Below are 22930 nucleotides of genomic sequence, written 5' to 3'. Positions count from 1 at the left end.
ATGTATACAGCACAGTGATGGCCAAAATTAATAGTAATAATATATAAATCTCCACCACTGTGCTGTAAAAGATTGATCTGTAGTTCTCAGAAACTGTTTGCAGTTCTTGCTGCTAAAGGTGGCATGAACAGATTTTAAGTTTAAAGGGGGCAATTAATGTTCTCTCATGGTGGATAGCAGATGTTGGATCATTTTTATTTTGTTTAGATATACACAATATACAGTATATAAAACAAAAACTCCCTGTTGAAGAATTACAATAAACATGTATTTTCATTATTTCATGCATATTTGTGCATCTACAGCTGAATGTTTTAAAATCAGTAGAGAACACACCTATAGATTTGATGTTAATATTAACTTTTAAAAATGTAATTATATGTAAATATAATATAATATAATATAATATAATATAATATAATATAATATAATATAATATAATATAATATAATATAATATAATATTTAATTTAATTTAATTTAATTTAATTGGTAAATATTTGTGAGTAACTTTTGTATTATTGTGTAGAATGTGTACAACTTAACTGATTAAAGATATATTTAAACCTCAAACCTCTCTCTCTCTCACTCTCTCTCTTTCTCAATTCGGTTCATTTCAAATGAGCTTTATTGGCATGACTTGCACAGTATTGCCAAAGCATTGTCCATTACATGAATAAGGAATAAACAATTATGTAATACATAAACAAAACAAGGATATACAGTATGTGTAAAATAAGTAAATAAGTACATGTATAGTTTTTTTTCCACAAACATGAATTCTTTCTCTCTCTCTCTCTCTCTCTCTCTCTCTCTCTCTATATATATATATATATATATACACACACAAATATACATATATACATACATACTACTGTATATAAAACAATGAAGGAAAATGCCCATTAAATTAATTTAAACCTTTGAAATTATACTGAAATCAAAGCTGATATCTTATTGCAACGTTCGCAATCTTTTATTTTTCTTAATTCCCTGGATTTTTTTTGTATTTTTTTTCAATCAAGTTTGACTTTTACACTTCAAGAAATTTCATTCAATACGAGCAGCGACTATGATGTACAACTCTTTGATACTGCACGAGTAATAAAGAACAGAAAATCTCATGGTGGGTTTTCTTTCCCCTCTCCCTCTTTTATTTTCTGAAAGGAGATTAAATATTTCTGCATGAGGAAGTCTTTTTAAATCCTGCAGTGACTACTGCACTGGCCCCACACTTATTGCTTGGACACACCGAGATGCAGTGAAATCCTGAAAAGCTCCCCCTGCCCCAGCTGTCCAAAACGTAGGGGGAAAAATCTAAGTCATTTTCATGGGGCAGACAGAGATCATGTAAAAACAACGAGTTTTATGACCTGTTGCTTCTTTACAGGTGAGATAAAGGTTTAAAGTTTTATAATACAATAAATCTAACAATATTAGTTCTTAATGAGGGTGTTTGCTTAAGAAACAAACAAACATTGGTTCTCATGACATTACTACACAGTTCATATGGAAAGATGTAAATGTTCTGATGTGTTCTGGTGAGAAAGGGGCGGATATGCTTGTGTTCAGAGATGATCTCCTGACATCTCCATTGTGATCTGACGGGAAGCCGAGACTGCCAGAGTAACTCAGGACACGCATTTATGGCTGTCTGAAATAACGACTTAATTTTGGAGAAAGGCAAATGTTTTTCCACCCACTTTTTTCCCTCTGTCTTTCAAGCACACCAGCTGACTAAATCCATGAAGTCAAACACAATGTTTATCATTGCAGTAATGCTCTGTTTCAGATGAACGGCCACCATATTATCACTGCTGCATTTTTAGCATAACTCCACTTATACAAACAGCTTTTTGAAAGACTTGGAGTCATCAATCTCGGGGACCTGCGTCCAGCTTTACAATAGTGTTTTATGGCAGATGGGCTGTCCGGGAAACTCAAAGGCTCTCAAAGTCAACTTTTATTCCTTAGGGGTTTCAACACCCCCCCCCCCCCCCCCCCCCACCAATCTTCTCTGACATGGATTTCAAACATGATTGGTGTTTCCAAGGAAAATTCTATCTTGAAGCCTCACTTGCAAGTGATTTTTACCCATAAGCCCTCGCACCTCCTCTCTATGAACACTTAATCTTCTATGGAAACATCCAGCAGAGTTGTTTCAGGACACTAGTCATATTAAACATACTAAACCGTGTCCATATTGTCCATATAGTTCGCACAATACTTTCCCATGTACCATATGGCGAAAGTTAAAGGGATAATTTTGTCATCATTTACTTGTCCTCCACTTGTTCCAAACCTTTCTTCTGATGAACATAAAGCAAGTTTTTTTTTTTAAGAAATTTGATAACCAAACAATTGATGGTAGCCATTGACTTCCACAGTATGGAAAAAAAATAGTCAATATCAAGTCAATGGCTACTGTCAACATTTTTCAAAATATCTTCTTTTGTTTATCTTCAAAAGAAACTCATACAGGTTTAGAACGACTTGAGGGGGAGTTTTTTCAAAGTCTTTACTGCAAAAGCATTCGTGGAGTGTGTATCTCTGTTTTATGAAGTATCTATTGTGATGCTATTGTTGAGCCTCACTTGTTTGTGACACCAGTCTATCAAACTCATTCCAAGATCCAGATCGATCCGGTGCGGGTGTCTGCTTCTGTCCCATTATCAAAGTGCTCTTACTGTACCAGACTAGAGGGGGTTACATCTAGAGACCGTAGACTAGATAGAAAGGACCTCACCGACACCCCTGGTCTCTTCAGGGATACTTGGTGGGGGACAAAAAAACTTGCTTTTGTAACCTCAGACAAAAATTAATTACTATTTTAATAACAGAGCCAGACTTGCTGAAAATCGGCTTAGAGAAATGGTGATGTAATGATTGCTTGAGAGGAGTTTTGTAAAGGGCATTGGGGGGCTGCCTCGAGGGCCCTTCAAAATCTCTATTTGCCACAGTGAAAAAGTGCACAAATAAAAGCGATCTGCGGGAAAATGAAACCCACACAGTAGGTTTGAGAAACCTGGGCTTCATTGCACGAATTCCTGCGTGTCGTTGTGACATCTGCACGCAGTATGTGCTTCCTTTACGTCTTGCGCCCTTCAGATTGCGCAGCTGAAAGAAATCAAGTGTGTGTTGAAATTTCACAAATGCAAATACATTTTCAGTTCATCCCCATTAGAAGCGCTTCGGGTTCGCGCTAGCCCGCCAAGTCTGCCGAGAACAAGAAGGAAAGTGATAAGCTCGTTTTTGATGAGCAACATTTCAATTTGCATGTGAACACACACGAATGGTGTTCTCTCTCTCCCTGTTTTTCCCTCCCTCGCTCACTCGCTTTCTATTTTCTCTCCCACTCTCTCTCTTCCTGCCCCTTTCCCCTGACCGTGATTAATACACACATGTTGTACAAAGAGCTCCTTGTTAGCTTAATGGCAAGGCCTAAATGGAGACTTATATTTCCAGGATTATATCTGTATTCAATTGCAAATGATTTTTTGGGGGGACTTTTAATACCCTGCTCTCTTGTCTATGAATAATAGTATCATTTAAATGTAGCAGACACCTGGTGCAGGGAGGGGGGAGCTCAAGGCACCGAGTCTGGCTGGGCACTACTGCCAACTTCCCTCTTTCCCAGCCTTGCCTTATCCCCAACGACCAGCCTCCGATTTCACTCCCTTACCTTCAAATGCCATGCACTTGAAACTTTATTCTCCCTTCGGTAAAAAAACGCAGGCTCTCCTGAAAGGGAGAGAGGGATGGAAAAAAAGCTGAAGAGATTTAAGAGAGGGAGGAAAGAAATTCTTATCAATCTTTTCTTAGATTTGGGGAAAAGTCATCTGAAGGAGCCGTGTAACGTTTCAAGGGACCCTTCCAATTAAATACTTAAAAAAAGGTACAATAACAGAAGCCTCTCCTATACTCAACGGAGGCATTAATGCTCTTTTGTTGATTTATTGTACATTACCTTCTGAGGCTGAAGAGAAACAGGGGGTACTTTAGACGGGGGGCCATTTGTATGCGCCCCGTGTCCGTCCCCCGCACAATCCGGCCTGTATTGCGTTTTGCAAATTTATACCAGGATGTTGGTTTAGAGTGTTTCCCTGGAAAAAAAAGAAAAAGTTTTTCAAGTAAGTGTCTGCTTTCATGAGCACAAGTGACTGAAGCTTACAAACAAAGCTTTGTTTCTAAACTCACAGATGTATGGCCGGAGCATGCCTTTGTCCTCCAATGCCGAGATGTTTTTTTTCTTTTTTTTTTGATTTTCTGTAGAACGCAGACAAAGTACAGATATTAGACTTTCCCAGGGTTATATTTTTCAACCAATTTTTAAATGTGGAAACGGGTGAAAACTTTTTCTTGTTAGCAGGGAAACAATTAAAATAAAATATTTTCCTCATTTGTAATGCACTTCGGATAAAAGAATCGAATAAATAACTGCTATATTTATTATAGACAAACGGAAGCATTTACTACAAAATGACGTACGGTGTCAGGGATCATTTTGTTCTGGTAAAAAATTGATAAAGTTGTGCCTTAAACTGAAGCCTAGCTGTAAACTTTGAAAACCTATACAAGCTTACCAATTTTATCTCGGAAAGACCTGCCAAATATTGTTTTATGCTATCAACACCCTGCATTCACATTGTTTCTTCCTCAAAAGTTTTGTCGGAGTCCGTTAGCTGCTATGCAAACAGCATGTGCTGGGACTTGGCTTGCCAACGCTTCTTTTGTTGTGTCTAGACTACAGGAAATGCAAAATTGCATTTGTTTACAACCGTTAGGAAGTCAAAGCCAAGGCAACGATTAAAAAGCTGCTCCCAGGAAAAAAGCTTGAACACGTAGCGCAGATTTTCTTTTGAAGGAGAGAGGGTGAGCGAGGAGAGCAGCCTCATAAAAACATATGTAAATCTTATCGCACTGAGCTTCATTGTTCTTTTTCACCGTCCTGACATTTGCTCCTGAAGCTTGTAAGTGCTGCTGTTTTCAGATCTAATCTTGAATCAGTCATTCTCTCAGCTTTCTTAATGAGTCACATAAGGATGTGAGGGGAGGAAGTCGATCCCTAACCAGAAATTTCAGGTTACCACAGTAGTAGCCTTCACTTCAATTTTTTTCTATTTTAAGAATGTTCTTCAACGATGTGCAGATTATGGCCTGTCATCTATACACCACCGCCTGCTTTCATTTGTTTGTTTAAGTTCCCTGACCATGTCTCACATATGGGGCTTTATGTTTTTCACCCTTCAGGAAAATAACAGTGAATGACGCTGACCTTGTTCTGTGTTAACGGTGCAGTGAGATATGTGTCTTCTCTGTTCCATGAGAATTAGTTGATATGACTGAGCTTCACCAATTCAATGTCGGACCAGACAGACGGCAAACACTACACTGTTGACTGACTGTGTCTACGTACTTTACACTGTCTGGTTATTTTGCTTATTTACTTAAGTAACAGTTTTATTTTAATTGTTAAAGCTACCACTGGAAAAAAAACACATTTAATTTGGAGCCAGCTACAAAAAATGTATTCGGACACTTGATGGAATTAGTTACAAATTATCAAACCAAGTAGCAAGAAAGATGCCAGACATTTTCTCAGAACTAACTTCACTTTTCAATGCAAGTTCTGCAATGACTTTTAAATAACTGGTCTCAAGATCATTTTTAGTGGATGTATGAAGTCAGTTCCTCTCAAGTTCACAAAGAGTTACCTCAGGTGTAGCTCAGCATAAAAAAATCATTATACTATACTAGGCAATTTATACTACAAAATTTATGTTATCATTAACAATACTGTATATTTATTGTTTTATAAATAAAAATTGACTGCTTTAAAAAGAATTGTTGTTGAAAATGGAAATTCATACATTTTGTTTCATTTCAAAGGCATTAACATATTTTTAGTTCTGGTTTAAGTTCAAACACTTTTTAGGCCATTGCATAATCTTATATTATTACAGAATTTAAATAATACAAATTTGCCATCACATTGTAAACCACAAATCTAAAGGTGACCTGAAAAGATCTTTTTTTTTTTTTTTTTGCAGTCTCTAGATCACTCCGCTGAACATAATGGACATTTTTTGACAAAATTAGCTCCCATGTCCAAATTAGTTCAAATGAGTGATATGTATTTGGAAAAAGCATTTGAAAATTTCTGAGGCCACTATATATATATATATATATATATATATATATATATATATATATATATATAGCCACTATATAAGCTTTAGTCTCATTCAGCACATTCAGAGAAAGCTGTGCGTCCACTTCCCCACATAATGGTGCACAGAGATAGTTTTAACAGAGGAAAACAGGAAGTGCCCTGAGTGACCTATAACAACAGCTGATTTAAAGCTATTTTTATCTACTTTTGAACAAAGCCGTGAGATCATAAACCCTCTGATCTCAAAGTGAGATATATGTAAGATGCATTCCTTACATTATAAGTATTAAAAAAAAGCATCCAAAGGGACAACATCTTATAGGCCATAATGAGGTAATCTCAGGTCTTCTTCCATCAGGGACATGTATGGTGACTTCTCTGCTGTTTGCCTCGAGCGTCTGTTTAAGACATGGAGAGGAAGTCACTATTTCAGAGAGTTTACACAGATTGAGCCCACTCTTCAGTCAACACTCACATAAAAATCGAGCAAAGACTTGTTTTTTCTATTCATTTCAGTGTACGCACAGATGCTTATGGCGACATAGACATGTCACAGTTTGTTACGAAAAAGCAAATTGACATGAAATTGAGCTCATAGTGATAAAATCTTTATAATTTTCATATGTATACAAACAAACTAAATTATAACAACAGATCTTGATGCTGATTTAGAGCAGGATAGTTGTTTACTAACCAGCAATAAGGCAAATTTATTTATTTATTTTTGATATATTGTACTGTCCGGGTCAGTGCGGCTATTGTTATTCATTCTGCCATTAATTTAAAGTTAGACTTTGCCTTTCTGCTTCTGTTGCTCTTGGTTTACTGAACTTTTGTCTGGGGTTTTACAGCAGAATGCTTGGAGACTCACACAAGAGGTGACTCATAAACCAGGCACACACGTCCGCTAGTCACTGTCTGTTTACTTCTCACAGCTCTTTACAATCGTTAACTGTAAATGTCATAAGCATCTGTGATCTAAGGCCAGTGGCATGCAAGAGATTGTGCCATTAATTTCTTTTACTTTGTCAAGACAGCAACAATCATGGCCCTGGGCACCTTTGCGCTAACCTTTAGTTTATGCATTCAGAGGACTCCTCAATGGCAACAGGCTTAAGTCAAAGCCACTAGATGACGGATGATCATGCTAACCTGGTTTTGCATCTCTCTCAGCATGTTCAGGGAAACAGCTTCCTAATCGTTATCTTGTCCCCAGCCTCCAACTGAGAGAGTAATTTTGGACATGGAAGGTTAGATGTCCCCCCATATGCTCCTTTATTGAGCTGTCAGTGAGGTCTGACTTACAGATACACAGTGTCTATTTCATTATAGAAAAAAGCAATTTACATAACCATATTTTTGTTAAACTTTATAATTTCCACATAGTTAAATTTATTGGTATTATAGCCAATCATACACGAGTCATTTGTAAAAATTTTCATCTGGATAAGAAAATATTGAAAACGTGACACATACTGTACATCAACATATTAATATGAGTATACATCATCTATGGTTATCAGTATGTTTTCTTGGTAGTGCCAGATTTTATTTTAAAAGAAAAAGTCTAAAATTTAAGAAAAAAAAAACTTTGACATAAAGACTTATGTTAAAGTTATTAACATTCTTTGTATTATTATTTAAATAAAAATAAGCAGTGAAGGATCTTTGTTTTAAAGTAATAAATCTGAAACATTTCTGTCTGCCAAATCAAAGTCACTGTGGTGTAACAAAAATGCAGGAAGCCATTTTGTTGTCATGTGACAAGAAAACAACAAACTAGTAAATTACATCCCAGAAAAGACTCCTCTATAGTACATATGCTTATATACTATATATATATATATATATACACACAATTCACTTTTTTTTTTTTTTTGGTAAAATGCTTATGTGTATTCAAGTTATACTGTGAGTTACTAAATTACTTTTTTGATGGTGGTTCTTACATCATAATACTAATACATTTTAAAAAGTACACTTATCAACCTGCCATATGTGTGATAAACTAGATTTCTCAGCTCCATCATTTAGGAAATTCTTATTTGTCATTGATCCATATACATTTAATATGGGTTGCAAAGACACTTTATAACTTCATAAGACATGCAGTATTTCACTTTCTAAATATGTTCCCCAAAGGACAAATAGACTGCATTATTAAACTCTGATCTACCGAACCAACGCACATATAATATTTTTGTATAAAATACGTCCTGTAATTTCAATAGCATATTTCTAAATCCACAGACTCTCCACATCTAACATTAGTTTTACCTTCAGATTAGATTACGCATCCAATGTCAGAAGATACTTCCTGTGAAGTGTTCAGAGAATCCGAGCTGATGGAGATTAAACTCATTTGTTATGTGCTTTTCCTCTATAGCATGCCAATAAATGCTAATAGCAGGGTCTGTTCTTTTTCAGGTCATAAATGTAAGTAAATTACTTTGCGCCTGAAGTCTTCCCTCTGCCATCTCAGACTGCACACACTCACAGCCAGTAATTAACTACTGTTTTTACTGGCTTTACTCTTGTTTTTGCTCGTTATTCCCTCGAGAACATAGAATACATAATATCCTGTTTGTGCCTAAAATTTGCTGTCTTTCATAAAAATAGTCTGTTGTCATGACGACTTGGGTTAACAGAACTGAAACATCTTCTTTGCAAGGTTGTTTACAAAGCAAAAACTTTGTGTACGTATTCAGCGAAGCGCTTCTGCAGAAGTGTTTGTAAATGACCGTAAGTACGGGGGTGAAATCACTACATGATGTTGCATATCAAGGCACCAAAACGCAGTGCAAACACTGATCTCCATACTGCTGAGCTTGTATACATACAGTAAAAGTACAACTGTGTTTTTTCAGACAGTCGGATAAAAGACTGTACCACGGTACTGCAGAGGGACCTGTATCTCACGGCTAAAAACCGTTTATTTCGTCTTAGATGTATCAGGTCCAACTGGCCTCACAATAGACCCTCACTCACCCCTCATACATTGAGATTCAGTTTCTTTTCCCAGCTCAAGTCTCTCCCGCTAGTGTCAATCACAGCCTTTATTGGTGGAAGCGGACCTGACACCCCGGACCTCATGTGAAACCATGGCCGACAGGAGGCAATAAGCCGGAGAATAGCAGCCATCTCAAAGTAGTCCTCCATTTAGCAAGTGCTTTTTTTGCTCTCTTTGCTCCAGTCCTGCATTAAAGATAGAGAAGAGAAATCAATAGAGGTTCACAGCATTAGATAAAAGTCGCGGACTTGAGAAGCAGCCACGTTAGATGTGGTAAATTAAACCAATCAGAAATTTCCAGAGGCCCTCGGCACATAGAACAGTGCTATCTCACATCTGTCCATCTCACTGGCCTGTCTCTGCTTTGTTTGTTCTTCATGTAGTTTCGGCCTGACACTTCATTTGTTGATCTATCTGTGATGATGTGCTTTATACTCAGAGTCAAACCCTCTTCGTCGTGTTTAGAGTAGGGAAAGACGTTTTTTAGCTGTGGGATATGTTCTTTTGTTAAAAAGCTGCATTCGAGGCTAAAAGGAACGGAGAAATTGCATGGACCATGAAAAGATTCTAAACATGATTTTGTTTGAATGGACAGAAAATGATCAATCTCAACAAACACAGACTTTGAGAGAATTCTTTTGTTTTTCCAGTGGAAAACAACTCTTGAGTTGCACGCTTGAACTGAAACACTGTTTTTCTCCAACTGCGGAGATTATTTTAAATGAAAAGCGAAAATGTTCATCTTACGCATTTTTTATGAAGCTATAATGTGTGATAACCAGGTGAGATGGTTATATAGAGTAGAATAAGCGGTATCTTTGATGATTAGTTCATTTAAATCTGCCTTGTCGCATATTTATGAAAGCAGATGGGGAATGTGAAGAAAAACAGCATAAAAAATAAAACAAAAACACAATTAACAACCGCACAGGCAAAAATTCCCTGTAGGTACAAACATTAAGAGTTTCATAGGCAGAATTTTAAATATTTTGTCCTTCTAGGCGCTCTTCTTCGTCTGATCATTTTGTTTCATTTTGAAAAGCCTGTTCCTAATCCTACATGGCATGGATAACAGAAAAGCCGGGATAACAGCAGCCGTTTTAAAGACTTCCCTTGGGGGTGGATTTTGACAATTCCCACCACTTTGTAATTTTATTGATAATGAAGAGGATGGCGAGGAAGGGACTTTTGATTTTTGCCAGAAAAGCTAGTTAAGGACAATCAATAGTACATCATTGGGAGAGTTTTGTGATAAAAGCCCTCGGTTACCCTAGCAATCCATCACTTGGCCATACAGATAGGTCAAACGAAATTATATTGCGCTTATCTCTCTACACCAGAAGAGTAACAGAGACGCCGATCAATAGGCTTATATATTGTTCTACTTGTGTTGTAATGGAAATGATATATCGCTGATTTAGAGCCCTTTGGCCGCTATACACCAGCGATACTGGTCAGATGTGAATGTTGTCTGATCCCTTGAGAGCAGCTCAATATCATGATAGAGATAGGCACATAACTGAAGTTTACTGTGTTAGGTTTATATGGCACCACACTGCAGATCACAAAATAAGTGCCATATCTTATTTTTTGATCCTTATGAAGTCGGTTTTGTGACAGATGTGAAGTTAGGAAAAAAGTAAACAGGAAAAAAAAGAGCAGGTTGAATAGGGGTCCATCGGTCTGTGATATCCTAGTGGTCGCCTAATGCAATAAGCTTACACAGAACAGCCCTCCTGCATCTCTCCAGGACTTCTGCTGGGGGTTACACGCACATTTGCAGCAGAAAATCAGCGAACGCCTGTTTCAGTTCAGCTACACGAAGACATGCACCTTATGGGACTCTGGATTCCGCAGGAACGTGCATAGTTTTGAATCGGATGAAGTAGCCTATGCAGGATGCGTCCTCGGCTTGAGCGAAGAGCAGACGGACCGTCCGAGAACAGAACGAACGGTGTTTGCTGCCAACATACTCCTAAACAGTGTGCGAATCATTCGACTGCGTTCTTGACGTTCCTTGTGTAACTTTAACGATTTCAAACGCGCGCGTTCTGTGCAGGTTCCTCTCACGAAACCGAATTGTTTTTGCCTTTTTTTCCCCGTTTTACAAAATTAAAAACGTGAAAACTTTTTTAAACACTTTTTGTGATATACTTGTGGTATGTTAATGTATAGAAATCCATAAATTATTTAAGTACTTATGTTTCGTCAACGTACCGTCCCATACAGATCCTGACGGAAAGCGTTCTAGCAGCCTACTGTTGCTATGGTGACCTCCTCAGGCGAACGCGAATGTTTGCTGGTGTCTATTTAGTGTACTAACTTGTTATCTAACTTTTGTGGCTATTGAACCATTTTTTTAAAGAATACCTATTAAAAACCGTCAACATTTTATTTTGACTTCCTCTGGGGGTTTAAATTAAAAAGCTTTAATTTAAACTAACCGAACCATTTAAATTACAGCCAACTATTAACCGAGGCAACTGCTTTTATAATAGGCAGCTATATTCGCCTGTCGTAACAAACTTTTCTTGCATAGATATAAAAATTAAACAAAACTTATTTTATGGAAAGCTATGCTTAAACTAGAATCAATACACGTCGAGAGAGCCTGTTTTAAAGGTGCTTGAATGTAACTCATGCTGTCATTTATTTGTAAAGAAGGCGTGTGAGCGTGACAAGACTGGTTTTCCGTTCTTACGATGATGTTTAACAAACTACGGATGGACTTTACGCCATGTGAAGTGCCACCAGAGCTGTAGACGCACTTGTTTGCGTCCAGTTTGTGGTCCTACGTGAACAGAGAGCAAAAGGGGGAAAAGTGAGGAAGTGAAACGGGCTAATTACTCAGTCCATCCCTCATTTCCATATCCAGAGAGAGTGTCTACTGGCGCGCGGCCAATCCCTCATGCAGCGCAACGTAATACATGACCCTCTATCATTATAAACGCCGACATGCGCAATCTGCACAACGGTAACAACATCTAATATCTCTTATTCACTGACCCCGGGACTGTACGGGACTGCCTGCGTCCGATGTTTCTGCAGATCGGAGCGCCGACGCGAAGCGCAGAGACATGTCCCGAAGAAAGCAAGCGAGACCCCAGCATCTCAGATCGGACGAAGAAGGAACACAGTCGGACAAAAGTCCGGATAACGGTATGTCAATTGAAATACGAGTCTTTTACTTGACTCTTTAGATACAAGTTTCTTTTGTCAGAATTTCGCGTTTCATGTTTTATGGTTCTTTTCGAGTGGTGATGAAAACACGCTGTAGGATGCATGGCACAGAACCGACACTTTAAACATAGAAAGAATCTTAGAGTAAAAAGAACTTGATTTAGTAAGCATATGCAAGTTTTTACCACGCTGTGTTCAGTTCAAGTAGACTAGATGGAACTCAAGACAAAGTTTTACATCCTTAAAAAATAAAGGTTCTTCGATGATTCTTACGTTTAACAGAGAGCCATTTTAGCTGTAAGTTATATAGTTCTTTGGAGATGAAAAAGTTCTTAATTTTAGGTTTCTATTAAAGCACCGGTATTTAGAAGTTCTCTAAAGAATCAAATAAAAAGTTACATGTGGAGATTTCCTTGTGAGATGATTGTAAAATTTCTATTCGAACCTTTATTTTTAAGAGTGCATCATAAAACGCGTAAAGTGCGTTTATATTCCTAGTAGGCTACATGAAACATACACATATGTGTTTTTGGAAATTTCGTGTCAAACTTTCATTAGGCTGTGTGTCATTTGACAAAAATGCCGAACCTTTTTTTTTCTGAAAAAATGAAGCCGTAATTTCTAGTGTCTATTCAGTAGGCTATTCTAGCTCTTTGCTAAGAATCTCTGTTAAATTCATTAAAGTAATTTAGCATTTAAGGTGATACAATGTTCTCAGCGATTTAATTTGCTTAATTAGGAACTGTACATGTAGGCCTACAGGCCATATTTATTTACCTTTGTGTTTCATATAGCCTAGACTAGACTGTTTTTATTTATTTATTTTTTTTATTGTTATTATTATTTTAGCTAACATGATTTAAAATGAATTAATTAGGCTATGATCAGTAACGGTAGATTAGGGCTGTGCATCTATTCGTGCTTTTCATAAAACACCAAAATAAAGCACTGCAGAACCTACAAAAGTGTCCCAGTGCAAGACCCAAACAAAACCTTTAACATTCGTCTGTTTGCGTGAGAATAATTCCTTTTATCATGGTAATGAAGTTACTTACGTGCCCACATTAAAAATCCTCACACTGGTTTGGTGTCGAAGTTGTGTCTTCATTTAAATCGCGTTAAAGTATTTACTGCAACACAAAGAGCGACATAAAAGAAGAGAACCAGAGTATGGTTTGAAAACAGACAGTGAAAGACGTTTATTGTTCTTTAGATTATTTTTAATCAGATGAATTCATTATAATCAGGCCTGATCTGTTAGAAGAGTAATTAAAGGATTCAACTGGAAATCTGCTGCAACAATATTGAAGTAGAAATAATTGATAATTTTAAAAACGTTTACATTAAAGTATAAACTGTGGTTTATTTATTTCATTTTTTTTTTCTTTTTACATTTAGTCAAATAAAATGACTGCTTTTTTTAAACCTCTGAACAAATAGATTTTTTTTTTTTTTAGAAAATGAAACATCTGCTCAAGTATTCTGATATTTACTAAAATCAATGTCCAATAAGTGCAGAAATTTAAGATAAAGCTCAGACACACAAAATATTACTAACAAACTAAAGTAACTTAGGGACCTAACACCATCTGTAATTTTTATCTGTTAAAAGATGAATTGGCACATTGTTTTCAAATTGAATTAATGATCAATTATGCTTCTATTTTAAATGAATTAAAAAAATAAAAAAATATAATAATAATCATTGACTTCACAGTTTTATCCATGTATGCAATATGTACTTAGCTGATTGTTTTTTCTCATTTTGTCAACGTCAACACAATCATTTTGACTTTTGCGTTTGCCCTTGTACATCTTTCAGTTTGCCTTCAAATGCCATTCATCAGGCCTCTACAGTAACGACTGTCTAATAGCATTTTAGCTTTCTTATTTTGGGGCCTGAGAAATTTATTCTAAGACTCTTACGTTGTAACCTTTGTCTGTCTCATGTCGAAATGATCCAGCTAGCTACAAAAACCACGGTTACCAGCTGAGCACCCTAGGAATCTCACAAGTTTTTTAATCTTTGTAGTGGCTCATGCTGCAGGGCCCCACAGAATGTCTTTTTTTATTTAAGAATTTGTTATATCTGTCTCACGAGCACAGTTTTGTCCGTCTTTTCACGGACGCCAAAGGAATTTTTTGTCATTCTATTTAGACTATTTAGTAAATGCTTATGTCAATATGAACTAATCTGTGAACACTTTAAGATTTGCAGCATGGCCTTAAGTTAATTGGTCACCTCACTAGATCAGTTTCAGTTAGCTCTCACCTTTCGGTGTTAAGGGTTTTCAGACCACCCACACAGTTACTGGAAGTAGACGAGCAAATGACCCACATTGTAACTACTCTGAGGAAGGCTCACAAAAACTGAGAAGAAACACAACAACACCTGACCACAAAATTATTTCAGATATTCTGTTATCCCCTCCTCACTCATTTCTCTTTCTCACTGTCACTTTTTCTGAAATTTTTATCCAAAAAAATTCTTAATCATAAACATATTCAATGTGGCTACATCAAGGCGATAAAAGGTCTGATGAAATCTACAATAAATACATCTTCCACTGCATTTTATATTACGAAAAAATATGATAAAAATTTATAAAAAAAATTAAAGAGAAAAAAAAAAAAAAAACGGAAAAAGAAAACAGAAAATGCACACACACTCCCAGACACACACACACACACACAGATACAAACAGACAGAAAATCTAAGGAAGTAATGGCTTACTTTTTTCTATTTGGACTTTGCCATCTCACTAAGCTTACTATGTATAAATCTATTTGTGTATATTTTCCTCTGAAAAATTCTGACATGTGCATAAATTACCCAAACCCAACCCCTTAAGCGCTCATCAGTGAGCCAACGACCTATAACAGTTTAAGTTGATATAACCTGTATGCAAAAATCTGAACAAAAAAATCTAATTAAATGCTGCTTATTTATTTAATGAAAAAAAATAATTTTTTTGTCTTACATGTTCATTCATTTTTATTTTGGTTTGAAATTACAATATTTTGAAGCTGTGTATTCTTGTTCAATAATGATATGCAGTAAATTTCATAATGTTCTTGTTGTTATGTAATTTACTGATTCAATGAGAAAATGGCACTGAACAGATTTATTTAAAGATAAATACACGGTAAAGGTTTTGACTTCTAGTGAAAACACACAGATTGTTTCTTCTTTTCTTATGATCAAATATGACATGATTTAAAACAATTTGAAGTTAACTGTGCTTTTTACACATTTAAAGATGAAACCATTTTGTCAAGATTGTACACCTTTAGCAGTGAGAGATAACTGTTTCACTCAACAATGTCAAGTGGAGAGGAATTAGTTCTTCAAATTCATCAGGAAATAAGAGTGTTTGATAGCAATGGAGAGTTCAGATTAGTCAATCAAAGACTCAATTTGCCCTCAACTGACAGTGCAGCTGTGAATTGTATAAAAACATTGGAAATCAATATCCCCTATAGAATTTCATTAAGCTCCCGTATATTCAATAGATAGGTTGCATAATTTGATAGATTGTGCAAAGAAAATTATCGTCTGAGTCTGAGCATGATCACAAAGAGGCTGACTTTCAGTAATTGGTAAAGTGGCACAATTGATTTATTTTATCTATATTGTTCACTCCTCCAAGAATAGCTGTGAAAAATCTATCATCTCAAAAATTTCTATTCACATGCTTTTTCTGTGTGTCTTTATCTCCCAGCGCTTCTGTTGAGGGGAGGTGATGAGGAGGACAGCGGCACAGAGAGCCGCAGCGGAGGTGAAGAGACGCACGTGTGTGAGAGGTGCTGTGCTGAATTCTTCAAGTGGTCCGAAATGCTGGAGCATCAGCAGAAGTGCACAGAAGACCCCCCTGTGCTGATAGTAAAGGAGAATGAAGAGAAGGCCATTTCCCGAGGATCGCCGACAGAGTCCCTCTTGAGTGCCCACAGTGACTCAGCAGAAATGGAGGTCAGTGAGCTCAATTCTGAGCTGGCTGAGAAAGTGGACGAGATGCCTGAGGAAACGCACATCATCGACCTGAATGAACAAATGGATATAAGTTTGCCCGAGCATAAAACATCAAACCTCAGTCCTCTACCACTTGACAATGAAAACACCACCTCTTCCCCTGCAGCACCTATAAGCAATCACTATGACATGCCCAGCACCAATGTGACCCTGGAGATTCTTCACAGCACCCGTGTGGCCGTTGCTCAGTTTTCCCAGAGCATTCACTGTGCGGGGTCTGCAGGCAAGCTGAACTCAGCTGCGATACCCATGATTCTGGAGCAGTTGATGGCGCTGCAGCAGCAGCAGGTTCAGCAATTACAGCTCATTGAGCAGATCCGCAGCCAGGTCGCTGTAATGAATAGGCAGCCTACGCAAGCCGCCCTTAATCCTGCCTCAAAAAGCCTGCCCTCTGACTCTAACACTTACAATTTCCAGGGCATCGCTCCACCAACTGTACTTCCATTATCAGGGGTCATGCCCTCTGCAGTGAATGGGCAGGCTTCTGTATCCCAGGCATCTATGCTTGCGAATCCACCATTGCTGTCTTCCCAGCCAAGCAGTGGACAAATCAGCTCTAGAGCACTTGAGAGTGCCACTGCTTCTGTAACAAGTTCCACCCCTCATCTCTTCAGCTACAGCGGGGCTTCCCCGCTCTTGCCCACCTGTAGTGGATCGCACTCTATCGTTAGTAACACCCAGTCCATAAGCACTCCCAGCCCACTATCAGCTGGCCAGAGTAGCCTCCTTAGCCCTTCTGCCAGCCTACCATTACTACCTCAAAGCCCTCCCAATGGAGTCATATTTCCCAATCCGCTGGCCAGTATTGCAGCCACTGCCAGTGCATTAGACCCACTTGCTGCTATGATGAAGTACCGTAAGGGCAAACTGCCCAGTGTCTCAATGTTTGACAGCAAGCCCAGTTCTGAGGACCCATTCTTTAAGCACAAGTGTAGGTTCTGTGCTAAAGTGTTCGGCAGTGACAGTGCCTTGCAGATTCACTTGCGCTCGCACACAGGCGAAAGGCCCTTCAAATGCAACATTTGTGGCAACCGTTTCTCGACAAAGGGAAACCTCAAAGTCCACTTCCAAAGGCACAAGGAGAAGTACCCTCATGTTCAGATGAACCCGTACCCAGTCCCAGAATATCTTGACAATATCCCTACCAGTTCCGGGATCCCTTATGGGATGTCTTTTCCTCCGGAGAAGGCAGGACCTACTTGGTTAGACAGCAAGCCTGTTCTTCCGACAGTACCATCTTCAGTGGGTCTGCAGTTGCCACCCACAGTACCAGTTATTGAAAGCTTAAGTGATTCATTTACAAGCACACCCTCTGAAAGATCTCCACACAGGCCATCGCCAGCCAGAGGTGAACTTGCACCGTCGTCGCCTAATCCCACCGGCACTGAGACAGATATGTCCACCATTGCGGCCTCCCCTAAATCAAACAGAGAAGGAGAGATCACACATAGCTTCAACACAGAAGAAGTGCACCTGCCATCGAACAGTATGACTAGAAATGCTAACAACCCCAACATCCTGCTTCCGCAGTCCATGTCTACAGAAAAGCCTGTTAAGGTAAATGTAACTGAGTCCACTGATGCTCCTTCAGCTGATAATAAGTTGTCCTCTCCTCCTCCCATCTCGGATCAGTTCAAGGCCAAGTTCCCATTTGGTGGTTTCCAAGACTCTATGCAAACATCTGAGACATCAAAGCTCCAACAGCTTGTGGAAAACATAGACAAGAAAATGATGGAACCCAATCAGTGTGTTATCTGCCACCGCGTGCTAAGCTGTCAAAGCGCGCTGAAGATGCACTACCGCATCCATACAGGGGAGAGGCCATTTAAATGCAAGGTTTGTGGACGAGCGTTCACCACAAAGGGTAACTTAAAGACACACTTTGGTGTACACCGCACAAAGCCTCCTCTTCGGATTCAACATTCATGCCCGATCTGTCAGAAAAAGTTCACAAATGCAGTTGTGTTACAGCAGCACATACGCATGCACATGGGTGGGCAGATTCCAAACACTCCTCTGGCAGAAACCATCTATGAGAAAGATACAGATATGGAGAGTTTTGACAGCATGAGCACTTATGAAGATGACTGTCTTGATGATATTTCATTTGAAGAAGAAGGGGATGTTGTGGAGAACAATGAAAACACCCTGAGCTCTTTTTCAGACAGTCCACCACCTATCTCCTCAGTTCCAACCAGTGTATCAGAAACTCAAAGCGTAGGGGAAGACTTATCTGTCAATCTCAGCCAATCAAATGGAAAAATGATGGTCAGGTGCGGAACTATGGATAACGATCTTCATGCTCTGGGCTCTAACACCACTGGTGAGATGGAGAACCACAGCATAAAAACTAGTTTAATGCCACATTCGTCTAGTTCTATTAACATTTCACCATATCCCAACAGTCAATCTGAGGGCCAACATGAGCATTTAGTCTCTCTGAACCTCTCCTTTAAAGTCCCAGAGGCAACATCTATAGTAAAATCTGAAACAACAGATTGTCCAGCAGCAAATACAGTCAATGAGGTGACTGGTAATCAAACAGGAATCCAGCCTATCAACTCTACAGTCAAGAAAGAAAACTCTTTCAACATACAGTGTTTTAATAAGGAACATGGTAAGCTAAAACTGCTATATGATACCAGTAAAAACACTGTACACTAAAAAAATTGCTCAGTGAACCTAATTTAATTGAGAAAAGCTTTTTCACACAGTTATTTTAGGTTTTTAGAAGACTAGAACATGTCTATTAAAACAAATAATGTTTTTTCGAACAAACCAAAAAAGCATGTCTTTGTGTTAGATAGTAACATACTAAATATAAAAAATTATTATTATTATTATATGAAATGTATGGGATGACTGAGTAAGATTAACCTAGTCTCAGTACTGGCGTTAGCAGTTATTCTTTCGAAACAACACACACAACTGTAGTCATCATGTAGCACACAGCCTAAACACAAGCTCCACACTTTAGAACAACAGCACAAAATAACAGAAACTCTTCTAAATCTATAACATAACTGAACATTAAACATCAGTAGTATTTCCTTTTACCCACAAACACATAAAATAGCATTTATTTTTCAAATGTACTCTGCTAATGCAGCCATATGCTAAGCATGCAGGGAATTAAAATTCCACTGTCTAGTTATGTCAACAAAAATGATTCATGTAATCTCAACACCAAATCCAGTTTACAAATGTAAGTGATTTGATAATAATGAAAGTACGTTGTGGTAAAATGTAAAACTAAATAAGCAGCAAAAATCTGTTGTATTTTTTGTATAATTTGAATCACTTTAAAGATGAAGTGTGTATATATATACACACACACACACATATATATATATATATATATATATATATTATCTCCTATCCTAGCTAAATATGCAGGATAGGGCAACTGTAAGTAAGCCGTATTCAGATTGCCCGAAATGTGTAAACAATGTGGTGCTACACAATGCCTGACATTGCAACATAGCTCAACTAATGGTGTGACTTTGGAGATGGACTAGTCTGTTTATTCATGTATTGGAGGTTTTTAGAAGAAATAAATAATTATTATTAAAATTTGAACAAAAACCTACAATTCTGTTTGGCATTATGTGGCCAGAAATGACAAGACTTAATTTTTAACACTTAATACACAGCATTATGGTATTTGTGTGTGTTTATTACACTGCTGATTTTATACTAATTCTTTATTTTTATTTGCAGAAAATGCTCAAAGGTCTACAGAACAGTATACAAAAAATTCACAGACTGCTGTGAAATTGGAGATGAATGCTTGCAATAGACCATACATGCTAAAAGAGGGGCCTTTCCCTGCATTTGACTTGCAGTCTCCCACCTCGCGCTCTGAAGTGATGATACCGGCCGTCACCTCACTCACTGGAGCACCCCCTCCCAGGCGGACCCCTAAGCAACACAACTGCAGTGCATGTGGGAAGAACTTCTCTTCTGCCAGTGCCTTGCAGATCCACGAGCGCACACACACTGGCGAAAAACCCTTCGGCTGCTCTGTCTGCGGTCGAGCGTTCACAACCAAGGGTAATCTCAAGGTATGTGTGATCATTATTGTATTTTATCGAACAAGTGAGTAACTTAAACTTTATATGAGCTTTTAAATTATGTTGTCATTTTTTTTAAACATATTATTTGTTTTTATTCTTATCATTTTCATAAAATGCTTACCATTGTTGAATTGTGTTATGTTCCCAACATGTAAAAAGCTATTGTGCATGTGTGGACCAGGTCAAAGCCCGTTCACATTCCCCCTCTCACTCCCTTTACAGTCAATTATTCACCATCATGTCAATCATAAAAATAAAAAAAGAATAAACAAATAAATATATAAATAAATAATAAAATACACATGGTGGTTGTCGCAACATGAGTCATTTCTGTAATTTACAGCCCAAAGCTACAGGTACAAAAATGCCGCAAATATCGTAAAAATATTTGTTATTGATTTCTTTTTCATTTCTGTTTGTCTACAGGTGCACATGGGCACCCACATGTGGAATAACACTCCTGCCCGTAGAGGTAGACGTCTGTCTGTGGAAAACCCAATTGCCCTTCTGGGCGGTGACGCCCTGAAATTCAGCGAAGCATTTCAGAAGGATTTAGCAGCGCGGGCCATGAATGTGGACCAAAACTTCTGGAGCCGATATGCAGCAGCTATAACTAATGGCTTAGCAATGAGGAACAATGAAATATCCGTCATTCAGAGTGGAGGAGTCCCCCAGCTTCCTGCCATTACTGTGGCCACGGACAAGGCTAACACTGGAAACAGCCCACCAATCACAGCCATGGAAAAAACAGGCTTAGAAAGGGGTGCTGGACAACACTTCTCCATGATGATTGATGACAAAAAAGATATTGGAATCAATTAAAGTAAAGGTGACATATTCTTTCTCCTTGCATAAGGAACATTGAAAATTTAAACGTGTCTTGATTTTTTTTAAATCAGAATAAACTGTTTATAATGTGCTTGATTCATGTGGGATATGATTCAGTTTATCTTAAGCTATAATGGCACTTGTTTTTTATTTTATTGTTTAAACTGGGGCCACGGTTAGTTTTTTCAATAATGTCCACTGACTGAAACCTTACACTTGATCCAAGGGCATTGCTTTGAGATGAAATTATTATTTTATGTTGTAAATATGTATTTTATTTTATTTTATTTGTTTTTACCCTCTGATTTTGCTGATAAACAATGCCCTATTCATGAGAAAGGGAACATGTTTGCATATATAATAGAAACTTTTCATTCCCAAACTGTGGTCTTAATATAGCTACAGCTGAAAGTATGTAACTTAAATCCCCGAGACAAGATAAAGAGACAATTCAGAGGCTTTGAAAAGAGATGTATTATTCTTTGACGTCCCACTGCTTTGCTGCTATGCATTGGATGCAAACCGTTTATTTTCATGCAAATCAAGTACACCACCATGAAAGCTAGTGTCATTTTAGCTGCTATCAGCAATGAAACGTTCCATCTTATACCAGCCTATGCTGTGTTATTATTAATGCTAATTTTATGTTTTATGCTATTCTCTGCCTTATTTACTTTACATGCAAAATTAATTAGTGGGCCAACATGAGAGCATGAAGTATAATATGACTGCTAATAAAGATCTTGCATTAAAAACACCTTTACACTTCAGTTTAAGGTATAGTTATCAATGAAGCCCTTGTGATGCATCTGAATGTGTTGCAGGACAATTCTATTTCACAATCTAGAAGTGTGTTTTCCTATCGAGAACAAAATAAATAAACGTTTCCAGAACCATTCATGTACAAGGGAAAAAACAATGTACTTGTCTGTAATGGTAGCTTATGTCTTATTTACTAAACGTGTCATGTCAGGTCATTTTAGTGCTTTTTTATTTTATTTTATTTTGTAGTGCTATTTTCCTTATATAATATATTGTTTAGTGTTGGGGGGAAAACATAAAAATATAAACAAGCAGTTTTTCATAAAATAGGTAATGGTGAAACAAGGGATTCAATGTGTCCTCTGCATGAAAAGGAGACACTATTTTTGTACTCAGATACATTATAACAAATAAAAAGTACACCAGGTTTGCTTTTCTGTCTGTACATCAGTATTTTTACATGGAACAACTGAGGTGGTGTCTCTCACACGCTGACTGAACTGGATTTCTTTCTAAGACGCAATATTGCTGCCACCCTCAATAAATAAATCTCAAACTAAACATTTTTGTTTGTGTCATATTACTTGTATTTTGTAACTATATGTGCGTCACTCTTTATATCTTTCTGTCTCTCGGTATTTGTCTTAACTTGAGACAGACATTTTTATCTAAAATAAATTTTTTATAGTAGGCCTATTTTATTACTGTTATTTAAATGCTAAATTTTGGCCTCATTTGGGAACACACACCTTCAAAGTACGGCAAGACAACACTGGTAAGATGCCTAATGTGAAATAAACCATCAAAGGAAGCCCATAAATTCATCCAAGTAAGATATTCTAATACCATAAAATAAAATACCTTCAAAATCAC

The 22930-nt window shown here is 37.6% G+C and overlaps 1 protein-coding gene and 2 long non-coding RNA genes across 4 annotated transcripts; 1 reads left to right on the top strand and 2 right to left on the bottom strand.

Moving 5' to 3' along the window:
* Window positions 1-1043: 1043 nt before the first annotated feature.
* LOC132144694 (uncharacterized) lies at window positions 1044-4269 on the bottom strand. Its single transcript, XR_009434378.1, has 3 exons — window positions 4197-4269; window positions 3967-4102; window positions 1044-3740 (listed from the first exon to the last, which is right to left on the bottom strand). It is a non-coding gene; the product is annotated as an uncharacterized LOC132144694 (long non-coding RNA).
* A 2151-nt stretch (window positions 4270-6420) lies between these two features.
* Window positions 6421-11429, bottom strand: LOC132145220 (uncharacterized). 2 transcript variants are annotated; one of them, XR_009434449.1, is made up of 4 exons: window positions 11380-11429; window positions 9160-9366; window positions 7324-7394; window positions 6421-6569 (listed from the first exon to the last, which is right to left on the bottom strand). It is a non-coding gene; the product is annotated as an uncharacterized LOC132145220 (long non-coding RNA). The 2 variants fall into 2 exon arrangements; XR_009434448.1 differs by lacking the exon at window positions 7324-7394.
* On the top strand, window positions 10935-22618 carry sall3b (spalt-like transcription factor 3b). The gene is made up of 4 exons (XM_059556058.1): window positions 10935-12340; window positions 16084-19008; window positions 20112-20455; window positions 20894-22618. Exons 1-4 carry the CDS (start codon window positions 12259-12261, stop codon window positions 21287-21289), a joined length of 3747 nt encoding a protein of 1248 aa, XP_059412041.1. The 5' UTR covers window positions 10935-12258; the 3' UTR covers window positions 21290-22618.
* The last annotated feature ends 312 nt before the right edge of the window (window positions 22619-22930 follow it).

This window comes from Carassius carassius, chromosome 8 (assembly GCF_963082965.1).
Source record: "Carassius carassius chromosome 8, fCarCar2.1, whole genome shotgun sequence".
In the NCBI taxonomy this organism is placed as follows: domain Eukaryota; kingdom Metazoa; phylum Chordata; class Actinopteri; order Cypriniformes; family Cyprinidae; genus Carassius; species Carassius carassius.
This window is presented reverse-complemented; position numbering and strand designations above follow the sequence as displayed.

Bases quoted from the DNA above. Each gene is read 5' to 3' on its own strand.
- sall3b (XM_059556058.1), top strand. From the start codon at position 12,259: ATGTCCCGAAGAAAGCAAGCGAGACCCCAGCATCTCAGATCGGACGAA. The intron at 19,009-20,111 runs GTAAGCTAAAAC...TTTTATTTGCAG, and splicing joins GTGTTTTAATAAGGAACATG to AAAATGCTCAAAGGTCTACA. The intron at 20,456-20,893 runs GTATGTGTGATC...GTTTGTCTACAG, and splicing joins CAACCAAGGGTAATCTCAAG to GTGCACATGGGCACCCACAT.